The sequence below is a fragment of the Cajanus cajan genome, chromosome 2, assembly GCF_000230855.2.
Source record: "Cajanus cajan strain Asha chromosome 2, NIPB_CcT2T_4, whole genome shotgun sequence".
NCBI lineage: Eukaryota > Viridiplantae > Streptophyta > Magnoliopsida > Fabales > Fabaceae > Cajanus > Cajanus cajan.
The window spans coordinates 80752567-80765525 of NC_138518.1; the positions used below are offsets into that span (position 1 = coordinate 80752567).

The 12959-nt window shown below is 29.3% G+C and overlaps 1 protein-coding gene across 1 annotated transcript; it reads left to right on the forward strand.

The window, feature by feature from the left end:
• Window positions 1-6088: 6088 nt before the first annotated feature.
• On the forward strand, window positions 6089-12625 carry LOC109799746 (actin-related protein 3). The gene is made up of 9 exons (XM_020360365.3): window positions 6089-6517; window positions 6731-7190; window positions 7633-7779; window positions 8117-8209; window positions 8386-8505; window positions 9788-9898; window positions 10203-10328; window positions 11384-11482; window positions 12045-12625. Exons 1-9 carry the CDS (start codon window positions 6468-6470, stop codon window positions 12123-12125), a joined length of 1287 nt encoding a protein of 428 aa, XP_020215954.1. The 5' UTR covers window positions 6089-6467; the 3' UTR covers window positions 12126-12625.
• The last annotated feature ends 334 nt before the right edge of the window (window positions 12626-12959 follow it).

The following is a 12959-nucleotide window of genomic DNA, read 5'->3' on the forward strand; positions in this document are numbered from 1 at the left end:
CCTTTTACTATTTTTAAAATCACTGTATTTGAGATATAACATTTATTGAACTGTCGTAATTTTATTATAAAAAAAATGTATGAGCGAGTTAAGAAAAAAAAGTGTCAATAAAATACCTTTGATTTCGATTCCGTTTATTACATTAGCTGAAGCTAAGCAACTGGGGAATATTTAATTCGTAGTGAAGTTGGAATCGGAAGTATAAACTCCTCGGCACTTTCAAAGACTGCATAGTTAGGTATTTTATTCACACGTGGCTGCCCTAAACCATAACACTGTCTCCCCTCTCAATTCTTTTCCTATTACACTAAAACACAAATACTAAAAAAAAAATTTCATATAATAATACATATTCTATAATGACACATATATTTAATACTAAAAGATATTTTTACATATACTATAAAGATATATAATATATATTATTAAATTTTACTCAAAATTAATATTAAAATTATGTATAATATATATATTAAATAAGTTTATTCCTATATATATATATATTATATTTACAATAATATTTTTTTTGAGTGTTACCATATGTATCTTCATTAAATATCATATAGGTCACTTTAATTTTTTTTTATAAATTAACTCCTTTGAATTATCAATTCATGCGTATCAACATTTTGACTATATACGTACTCCTTATAAATTCATAGATCGCTAATTTTATATTTGTTAATTTTTATAAATCAGTAAGCTTGAGGTGAATTTTTGAATCATGTATAATTTTTAAAATTCCAATTTATGATTAAAAGTGTACATAGCCTTTCTTTTTCATTGGTCATGAAAGAACACTCCGTGTTTATGTGTTTTTTTTTTTTATAAAATAAGTTAGTTGTTACTATTTTTTAAAAAGTAATTTTATTTTGTATATGCTCTCAATGCTCCGCAAAAAATAAATATTTAATTTAAGTTGGTATTTTAGAATATAAATATAAAAAAATGAAAGCGGATATCTCTTTTTATATATTATTATAAATAATATATCGAAGAATAAACACACATCAGATTTTGTTTAGAAATTAAATAAATTCTTATAGGTCTTGGCGTGATTAATTAGGTGTTAACCAAGATGATGCTTGAGGAATGTACGTTATTTCTTTATAAATATATTTTTGAATAAATTATACTTCCCTATCATGAAAGATATGAATGTTACACAACTTTTTTCTCTTAAGTTAAAAAATACAGTTTCATCTCTCTATAGATTGTAATAGGTAATACTTTATCCATTTTTTAAAAAAATTTCCATTAACTTCAGTTTCAATTTTTTTATTACTAAAATACCCTTTACACTAACATTCTCCCACAAATTGAAATATTACACTACTTTCTCTTCTTATGCTAAAATAAGCATTTTCTTCATTAAAAATTTAAATGTGTTACACTTTAATAATTTATCTCTTAATTTACATATTTAATTATTATTTTCATTTCTTTAATAATTTTTGCTACATTAATTATAATTTTTAAAAAGTCATTATTAACTTTATAAAATATTTTAAAGTTATATGTCAAAATAAAAATATCTAAATATACAAGTATAATAAAATCGAAGACAATTATTAAAATAATATTTAATAAATATAGTTAATATAATATTTTTATATAAATATTTAAGTAAAATAATATTTTTATTATATATAGTATTATTACATATAATAAAGGTAATATATAATTAGTATTAACATATTATTTAATTGATGCTTCTAATTAAATATTTTATGATATGTAAATTAATAAACTAGTGTTTATGATAAAGTATTAATTATTATATTTAATTAATATAATATTAAAATATGTATATTAAATAAATATTTTTATATTAAAAACTTATCATTAAATAAAATATAATTATTACAAAATCTAATATATATATATATATACACATATATATAATTTATTTTATAGCTTTATTTTTCTATAATTTTAATAAATTAATTTAAATTTTATCATATATTTTATAATTTTTTAATCACAATGAACTAAAAATGTTTTTAAAATATATTTTACTTAAAAGTATATTTTTATGAATAATTAAATTAAAAATGTGTTTTAAAATCTTATGATGATTATTCTTTAGTGATGTTAAGTTAAATACTCTAAATTAATATAATAGGAGAGTGATAATATAATACTTCTATCTTTAAAGGATAAAAATGCTATTTACTTGATATTTTAACATATGAATGAAGATAATTAAAATTCAAGAAACTCAAGTCTTAAAAAAATTTAATTTCTTAAGTTTCTATTTGTTTTATTTAAACACACTATAAGTTCAATTTTAATCTCCGTAATTATTTGTCTTATTTTAGTCATTTTAACTTAAAATTGTATTGTAATTCTTAAAGTTCTGATATTTTATAGTCGATTTGAAGCGCTATCTAAAAGTACTGTGAGAACTGAAAGCTTGTATTTTCAAATTAATGAATGAAAATATTAAAAACAAATTGAAGGGACTAAAATTGATTTTTGATATTTTAAGGGAATAAAACCCATTTTTAACACTAGTAACTAGTAAGGTAGTTCTAAAACGGTCTGGCATGGGTCTATACAAGAGAAATTGACATTTTAAATCATCAACAGAATTAGAGTAAAGTGACATGTTCTCAATCATCGTGTGATGTTCCGACGCAGCGTGAATCACTTATCGCTACCAGAAATTTTATTTTCTTTAGATTAATATGTTTGGCTCTGGCTACTTGATATTGTATTTATACTCTCTGGGTCAGAATTCGATCGGACTCTTTAACTAGATATTTTTCCGATATCATTATTAACTGAGCATCTATGCCTTACAGGCCTCGGGTTAGAAGGTAAGTGTATCGTTTTGGTCAGAATCTGATCTGACCTTCTAATTAGGTATTTTTCCGATATCATACTTGAGAAACATTTGTTAGACTTCTACAAGGCCTATCGATATAATACCGATATGTCGTTAAGGCATAGGGCGCTTAGGGATCTAAGATGAGCCGAAATCCCCAACATGCAAACCCCGAGACGCCATATCCAAGATAATAGCCCAATGAGGAACGCAGGATGGGGCCTTTAATAATGGCGATGATATCAAGAGGAAATCCCATCTTTAATAACAAAATATTTTCAAATAAAAACGATCATGAAAATCTCTGGACTCACGAGGCTCATGAACAAGAAGGTATAAGAGTAAGACCTAAAATCCTATAGTTAGGAAAGCAGATTACACACTTGAATGCTCTGTCTTGAGAATGTTGACCTAGGAGAAGACCCTTAGACCCCCTTGGCCGGAACAGTACTATATTTGAATGAAAAATTTTAAAAGTTTAAGAAAATTAAATTCTTTAGAATTTGAATTATTTTTATTTATACTTTTATCATTTTTTAAATATTTTATTTTATTTTTTAATTCAAAATTCAAAATTTTTAAATTTTTAGTTTGAACAAAGCAATTTAATTTCTATCATAAATAAAAATTAAACTCTTAGTCATTTTATAGATATTAATTTTATAAAACTAACAAAATTAAAAATTATTAAATAATATTTAATAATTAAAAAATAATTTGAATATTTAATGATTTAAAAAATTATTAATATTTTTTTATGTTGACTTTGAAAGAGAAAAGAGGAAAGTAGGAGAAAAAAGAAAAACAAAATTTTTAAATTCTTACTCTTTTTTTTTTTTTGAAAGAACTTGAAATTTTATATCAAAAAATTTCACAAATACTTAAATTTTAAATTTTTTTAATAAATTTTAATCCAAAAAAATTATTTTATATCAAAACATTTATAATTTTAAAAAAAAAACTTCAGATTAAATATACATTGTTTTGGCTACACGGATTTATTTGAACTTTGGGCCAAAAAAAAATACAAAGAATTTGGGTCGTAGGTACCATAAGATTGGAGTGTAAGAGCCGTGTATCGAATTGGTTCAGACTTCAGACATTATTGTTTTCGGGAATTACAATTGGTACTCTCTCCTCTCATTGGTAGTAAAAAAAAAAAATATTCTAAAAATATTCTTCATTTTAGAAATTAAATTCTTAAATTTAATTTTGAGAATTGTTATATGTTCTAGAATTTAGTTTTTGAGATGTATTTAATACACTATTGAAATTATATTCTGGAATTCAGTTTTGTTAATTAGAAATTGTTTCGTAATTTTTTTTTTTTGGTACAGAGTTTCGTAATTTAGTTATCAAAATGTATTGGAATGTATTAAACTAGTAGTAACCCGTACAACAAACAATATGAAAACAATTATATTTTTATTAATGATATGATTATTTAAATGATGTTGTCATTCATTCATGGAAAATATTAGTACATGTGTCTACTTCAGTAGGAATTGACAGAACACTACAAATACTTCACTTTGAATAATTAATAAAACCTGTTAATATTTTTTAACTTTTCTTTTGTCAGTGCATAATAATAGCGACAAATCCACAATAAGAAATTAATAAAGCTCTATTAGCATGAACATCTTAGGTTCTGCTATCGTGAATGTAATTTTAATAAATAAAAAAATTATAATAAAAATCAAACTTAAATTTATTTATCTATGTCAATTTTAGTGGTTCCATAATATTTTGTATATGTAATAGGTAGTCTATCATGTTCAAGAATTAGTATTGGTTAAATGAAAATAACGTACATATATAAATAATATAGATTCTCTACACTAAATTATTACTTTCTATTTACTTCATTTCACTGTATTGTCGATATAACATTTTAAATTTTTAGTTAAGTTGAACAGATATGGGATAATATTTTTAATAAAATATTAATATTTTATTATGTTTTATTTTATGTTTGGGTTCTTAAAAATATATACTCATATATATATATATATATATATATATATTAATTATTTACAATTTTATTATATAAATAATACAATATAAATATATATATGTAATACAGTAGTTTATTTTTAAGACATATATATAATTGCTAAAAAAAATATAATTATAATTATTTTGTGGGATGTTCCAAATCTTATCTTGTTTATTTATTTTATACTATCTAGTTAATATTGATATATTATTTAAAATTTTTTATTTCTTTTAACATAGTATATGTATTATTTGTATTTTCTAGACAATTATGATATAAAATGCTAATAGTTATAACTTGTAATTATAGGTATGTGTAATAAATAAGTTTATATTTTATTTATCTCTTATTACTTTAGTAATATAAGTTATATAATTTAAAAAATTTCTCATAATATTTTTATAAATAATTATCGTTCATATAAAAAAGAAGGTGCTACAATCGAACTTCATCGATCATCACATTTGCCAATTGCCACCACCACCATGGCAACCTTAATAGTTAATAGCATGAGATTCAGAACAAACAAATTAGAGATGAAGCGATGACATGAATTTGAATATGAAGGGGAAAAATGTGACAGTTGGCATTATTCGCAATCGCGCTCATGTCGCGCCTTCGTTGCTACGGGCGATCCCACCCGTGTGCCTCTACTGTTACAAATTATTCACCCATCATCTTTTGATGCATGCAATTTATATTTGATTGCCTCTTTTGTGCAAAAGATACATCATAATAATAATCTGCATCTCCTATTAATCCAAGGGATAAAATTAGATCACTAACATACAATATAAAATTATATCATTCTTAATTTTTGCTTAAAAATTAAATAGGTAGACCAATCCAATTTACATAACATTTTGTTGCACATTATTATTTTCTTTTCATTGCTTTAATTTGCTACATGTCAGACATGCTAATACAAATTTGGGTGCAAAGTGAAGTTTGTGAAAACTAAGAATATTTATTTTTAAACAATATAGTTTTTATATATATTTTTTGGTCAGGACACATAGTTTGACAATTTCTATGGCTCCATTATATTAATAATTCAAGATAAGAATAGATATTAAGGTTAAAAGATTTAGTTTTAATTTATATTTATTTAAATTAAAACTAGGAAGCAAACAACAGTAGGAAAGAAAAAAGTTGGCGTGTAAGAAAGAAATGAATCTATTTTAATATTCCAGTTTGGGTGGGTCCTTCAAATAACACTCCCATAGTCCCATTTGTTGGCAGTCGCACAAACGACAAACGACACAAATCAATTTGCGGTGATGCCGTGCATTCACATACAAACCTAAAAAAATTATAATAAAAGAAAGAGAAAGAGAAAGAGAAAGAGAAAGAGGGAAGGGTACGATGTTTGGGAAAGGAAGAGAATGATGATCATGTTAATGGGACCTGCATTTTTCACTTGAATTCAAATGGCTGTTGCAATCACCAACCCTTCCCATTTCTCTTTTCACTTGGGACCAAACTATCTGTTAGTGTCGCCATCATATTATTATTTACCTTCTTCTTCCCCCTTGTTGCGCTCTTCACGACCATGATCCTCTGCCTCACACTCACTCTCCGATTCGGATCTCACTCGCGGATCCACTTTCCACGTTCACCATCTTTTTGCACTTTCTCATGGATCCCTCTATGTCTCGTCCAGCTGTAGTCATCGATAATGGCTCCGGGTACCCTTTTCCTTAATTTCTATCACCCACTTTCTCTTCCACGCCTTACGTGGTGTTTTTTTTTTCCTCTGCATCAATATGAGGACACCGTGTGTTTGTTGAAATGCCCCAATGTGGTTTTCTTAGTTTTGTGGCTAGAATTGTCTGTAATATTGATTGATGTGAATTGGGTTTGTCCTGAATTTGGAAAATTGTGTTTTTTTGTTTTTGCAGGTATACGAAGATGGGGTTTGCTGGTAATGTTGAGCCATGTTTTATATTACCGACAGTTGTTGCAGTTAATGAGTCGTTTCTGAATCAATCTAGGAGCACTTCCAAAGGCAATTGGGTGACCCAGCACAATGCTGGGGTTATCGCGGATCTTGATTTCTTCATCGGGGATGAGGCGCTTGCTAAGTATCGAACTAGCAGCACATACAATCTCAACTATCCGATTCAGCAGGGCCAGATTGAGAATTGGGATGCCATGGAGCGATTTTGGCAGCAGTGCATATTCAACTATTTGAGGTGTGATCCAGAGGATCACTATTTTCTCTTGACTGAGAGTCCATTGACCGCGCCTGAGAGTCGTGAGTATACTGGGGAAATCATGTTTGAGACTTTTAACGTCCCTGGACTTTACATTGCTGTGAATTCTGTGCTTGCTCTTGCAGCTGGCTACACAACCTCTAAGGTTGGTAATTGGTACATGCGAATAGGATTGGGAATTATGTTTTATAGAGAATTGAGTTTGGATGATTAATCTTGAATGCTTTACATATTTTATATGGCCTTAGCTGCAACAAGTTCGGTAGTTATCTAAACACAAAAATGTGAAGGGTGTTTCATCAGCCCCTGCAATTTGACACTTTTGGATTCTTTCACTTGAAATCAAAAGTGAACCGTACTGTAGAATATCATCTGTTGTGGTGGTTTTGCATTATTACTAGCGCATAATCATATCATAGCTTATCATCTTCCCTCATTATGTTCAATATAAAATGTTAAGTTGGTTATGCATTATTATACTTGAACATGATAATAATACCACAGGAGCTATCAAGAAATTTTATTTCTTATTATATCTCTAATTTTATGAATATTTTCCCTTTAGGCTGACCTGAAATTCTTCTTAGTGCGAGATGACAGGAGTTGTAGTGGATATTGGAGATGGGGCTGCCCATGTTGTACCCGTTGCAGATGGCTATGTAATTGGTAGTAGCATCAAATCGATTCCTATTTCTGGAAAGGATGCTACTCTTTTTGTGCAGCAGCTTATGCGGGTAGGAAATCCTTGTGGAATAAAATTAAAAGTTTGTTGTGCTGGTATTGTTTCCTTATTTGAATATCTGTTATCCTCTTGTTAATTAAGAATAAACGCTAATTATGGATGAACAGGCTGTGACGTACTTTTGATAGTATTATTGTTACATTTTTTAGTAGTTAATACATAGAAGTGAAATTTACTTATATCATGATTGAGTACGGAATTTGTTTGTGTATTCAGCTATAAGTTTTTGTTGAACTGACTGAGATTGTAATGATCCATATCCAATTGTCAATCTGCATTTTGCTTAGCCAGATTCATTAACTGTCTTGTGTTGGCATTGCTTGGAGCAGGAAAGAGGAGAGAATATACCACCAGAAGACTCTTTTGAAGTGGCACGGAAAGTGAAGGAAATGCATTGCTACACCTGCTCTGACATTGTGAAGGTTATCTTTTGTTCAATAGTTCTTTGGCAGAATCATTTGAGGGGTTTGTGGTGTGCCTCTGCCAATTGTTTATACTTTAAATTTTTTTTTTTTTTTTTCCGAATCAAGGGATGTATCTAAAGTTATCTTTTGAACTTATAAGTTTTCCTACATAACAATAGCTCAATTTCTCTCAGGAGTTTAATAAGCATGACAAAGAACCAGCCAAGTATGTCAAACAGTGGAAAGGCATTAAACCAAAGACAGGAGCACCATATTCGTGTGATATTGGCTATGAACGATTTCTTGGCCCTGAGGTTTGTTCTATGGATGCTCTTTAGATTTTCTCTATTATGATACCTAAATCTGTCATAGGGGACCTCCGGATTGGAGATATTTTATATCTAGTTGTTTAAAACCTATTTTTAGTATGATATTTTTCTTGTGAATACCTGTACCTATCTCATGAACTAATGAATTAACTTAACATATCCTCTATTAGTTCTTGACTTCCTAGTTATTGGGAAAAACCCAAGTCCCACATCGACTAGAGATTAGGCAATTGAATAGTATATAAGTGGAAAGCAACCCTCACCTTACAAGCCGGTTTTGTAGGGTTGAGTTAGGCTTAATCCACTATTCTAACATGGTATCAGAGCCATTTAGATCCACTTTAAATGGGCCACCCACCATTGATGCATGTGCCATAGGCATGAGGGGGTGTATTGGGAAAAAACCCAAGTCCCGCCTATCCTAGATCATTAAAAAGGGCCACCCACCATTTATCCACGTACCAAGCCCAATAGTGCTGGACGTGAGGGGGTGTATTGGGAAAAACCCAAGTCCCACATCGACTAGAGATTAGGCAATTGAATAGTATATAAGTGGAAAGCAACCCTCACCTTACAAGCCGGTTTTGTAGGGTTGAGTTAGGCTTAATCCACTATTCTAACACTAGTGTTATATCTTACTGAAATAGAGGGGGCTATGTGGGAAGATGGTAAAAAAATTTGTGATATTATTCATTTTGCCTTGCTCTGAACCTTTTCTTTAGAAGGTCAGAATTTTTTCCTATTCCTTTTTGGGTTATAAAATTGGTCCAGTAACTAGTGTGGGAAGGGGCAAGGGAAGCTTAAGTGCCAGCAGTGTAGACTGGTTGGGGTTTGAACTTGGGATGAACTGATCAAGTAGTCTCTATCTCTAAGAGTCTTGTTATTTCTTGGCTATAACTAGACTTGAGTTTGTTCCTTAAACTACTGAAGAATTATTGAAAATGTTGTAGTGCCTTGGTGTAATTGTGGAGCTAATAGCGTATTTAGAGTACTCTAGATGATTTTTTAGGATTTATTATTCTTTTATATTTTATAATTTGTTACTTTATTTAATAAGGAGTATGATTCTATGTTTAAGTATAACTAGGCTATTCGGTTGTCTTTTGTATTCACCTCATTAAATCATAATGATAATATCAATCATATATTATTTTGATTCTTTATTATCTCCTTTTTGCATTCCCCACCTAAAATCCTAGAACTCAACAAATCTTAACAGGATCAGTCATATTAACATATCTCTTTGTTTTACCTATGATTTCTGCAGATTTTCTTTAATCCTGAGATATACAGCAGCGACTTTACCACCCCTTTGCCAGTTATAATAGACAAGTGCATTCAGTCTGCACCAATTGACACAAGAAGATCATTATACAAGGTGTACCTTTACCTATTGACATGTATATAGATAAGCCTCAAGAGTGTTTTTAAATTTTAGTGCACTCTGGACAGTCACCTATGATAAAATTAGGGAGTTTTTTAGGCTCAATGTTAAGCTTGGGGCATTTTTTGTTGTTGGCCAGGTGGAATACGTTAGTGTCAAATGCTATGTCATTCCCCCAACCCAGCCATGATATTTACTTTCTGAGAACATAAATTTCAAGCCCTTCAGTTTACAATTTTACATGTTCCTAATGATTCAATTCTTTACCTCTTGCCTATTTTGTGTTTTTTTATTTCAGAATATAGTGTTGTCTGGAGGTTCAACCATGTTCAAGGATTTTCACAGGAGGATGCAGCGTGATATAAGAAAAATAGTGGATGCTCGTGTCCTTTCATCTGAAGCGCGCTTAAATGGGGAGATAAAAGTAAGAGTTAATAGTTACCTTTAAACCATCTTTAAATTGATCATTTTCTCCCTCTCTTGCGTACACAGATGGGAAATTCTTTATATAAACCTTGCTTGCACTAGTCGTATGGCCTTAACCAATCAACAATCAATACATCATTATGTTATATTAAATAATTACAAAATCCTTGTCATGTAATTATTTTCCATTAAAAATAGGTATGTGTTGGCTGCCAATTGGTTTAGTCACATTACTTACTAGTAGGGATGAGAATAGGTCAGACCTTAAAAAGAGAATTATGGCGTGATCTCTTTAAAGTTTGATCTAATCTGACCTGTTTAATAAAAAAGTCAAATTTAGATTTTTAAAAAAACTATTTACATAAAAGAGTCGGGCTTAGACTTATAGAAAAGTCTAATAGGCCCGATAGATGAGTCTATTTATTTATATAATATAATAAAAATTAATATATATATATATATATATATTATTAAAAATATAAATAAACAAATGAATTTAAAAATAAATAAATTATCAATATTGAAAATATTTTTTTATACAATTTTTTTTTTATTATAGGCTTATAAGTTTACGACCTATGCATTAGTGTAGATCAACATACATGATTACACATAAATTATTCTTTCAATAGAAAATAATTCAATTTTTTTCCTATATTTCTTTTAAAATTTAAATTTTAATAATATTAAGTAAACTATATTTTTAAAATAATTTTATTTATTTTTTAAAATTAAGTTTATTAGCCTAATTAACATTAATAATTTAAATTGGTTTTTAAATAGGCTAATAGGTCAAACCTGACTTTAAAAAGTTTAAGTCAGACCTATAAAAAAAGTCTATGATAAATAATAGGTTAAGTTTATGCTTTAATTTTGTCGAACAGGTCCAACCTATATATTCAAAGCATGGTATGCCTTGGTTTATTCCTATCCCTGCTTAGTGGGTCCACCCCCAGCCTGCCTTTCACCACACTTGCATGGACAAAATTGTCACATTAATATATTTATTGTTTTGGCCTGGCATTTACTTTTTTGTTTATTTGGAGCCTACAGTCGCAGCCAGTGGAGGTAAATGTAGTCAGCCATCCCATCCAGAGATTTGCAGTTTGGTTTGGAGGATCAGTGCTTGCATCAACACCTGAATTTTTTGCGGTAAGCATTTCTCACATTTTTTTGGGAGGTTAGGAGGTTAGGTGCTGCATGCCATAATCACTAATTTTGTGTACTAATGACAAGAATTTTGGGAGAACCACGACAAAGGAGCTAACAGTTGTAGAACTCAAAACCTTGTGAACCCCACACTAGAGTCCCATACTTTAAATATGGAATTAAGTCACATACCTTACAATTTGATCCTAACATTCCACCATGTTCAGCAGCCCCGGCACCCACGTGGGTGGCTGTCAGTGTGACATCTGTAGTTGGTTGTCTATTCCTCTTTGTCTGGCATTGATAATCAGGATTTTGTACGCTTTGCCAAATGGTTAAATAAATTTATGATTGCATACTTGATAACAAAATACATGGTATTGTTTGCTAAGTTTAGAAATACAAAACATGACAGTGGACTGTGATGTTTTCTTATGAAGTTGTGATAATGTCATTGTACTAGTCACTAGTCAGTGTCCATAATTTCTTAATGTTCCTTTAAACCTTCCCATAAATCTCAATGCAAAACAAGTCTAAGTTTGACAATTTCTGGTCCAATGTGCAGTCTTGTCATACAAAGGAAGAATATGACGAGTATGGAGCAAGCATTTGCCGTACAAATCCTGTTTTCAAGGGGATGTATTAAAACAACGACAAATTAGTTGATCATGGATGCAGTGATTTGATAAGACGATTGAATGAATGTCTGGTTATTTTGATCCTCAATTCACCTCGAAGTCTTTCTTCTCACCTGTATTCAGAGTGGCAGGCAGGAATGTAAGATATGTATATTAAGTGAAAATAAGCATGTTGTTTTTATTCCAGCGGTCTTCATAGGAACTTGGTTTCACACGGTTAATACAGTTGCCAGCAGCTCCAGATGGTACTTAATGGATAGATAGAAATATACTTTTTGTCATTTAGAGTTTGATGAAGTTTTGCATTTTTTGTCATTCATTGTTGGGACTGATAATTCCATAAATTTCTAGGTAGGAAGTTGAATTCATTTTTGATTGAATTGTAATAAGCACCAGTGCAGGTTAGATTTTTGGTTTACGTGAATCATATATTTTTGCATTTTTGGGTACATAATGTACAACTTGTATTCTGTTTACTGATGATCAAAGCCAGAAATAATTATTGTCACGTTAACTGTTCGTGATTTGTGATGTACTGTCAGGTAATTTAAATTATTTTCCCAACATAACATTAATATAATAAGAGTTAATCATCCATACACTGTTAGTATAAAATTTTTTACACTAGTAATCAATCATATCTTTTAAATTATTTTATTTTATTTTTATTTTATTAAATGAGCAACTGAAATATATTATTAAAAGATATGATTGGTTGTCAGTATAAAAAAATTTATATTGACAGTGTATAAGTAATTAACTCATATAATAATATATTTTTTTTTTCCTGGTGGCACATTGACCTGTTGGTGAAAGTGGCTGAAGGGCTATGCATTTGAATA

Coding starts and splice junctions, on each gene's coding strand:
- LOC109799746 (XM_020360365.3), top strand. CDS start 6,468: ATGGATCCCTCTATGTCTCGTCCAGCTGTAGTCATCGATAATGGCTCC. Junction 7,780..8,116: donor TTGTGCAGCAGCTTATGCGG/GTAGGAAATCCT, acceptor TGCTTGGAGCAG/GAAAGAGGAGAGAATATACC. Junction 8,506..9,787: donor AACGATTTCTTGGCCCTGAG/GTTTGTTCTATG, acceptor TGATTTCTGCAG/ATTTTCTTTAATCCTGAGAT.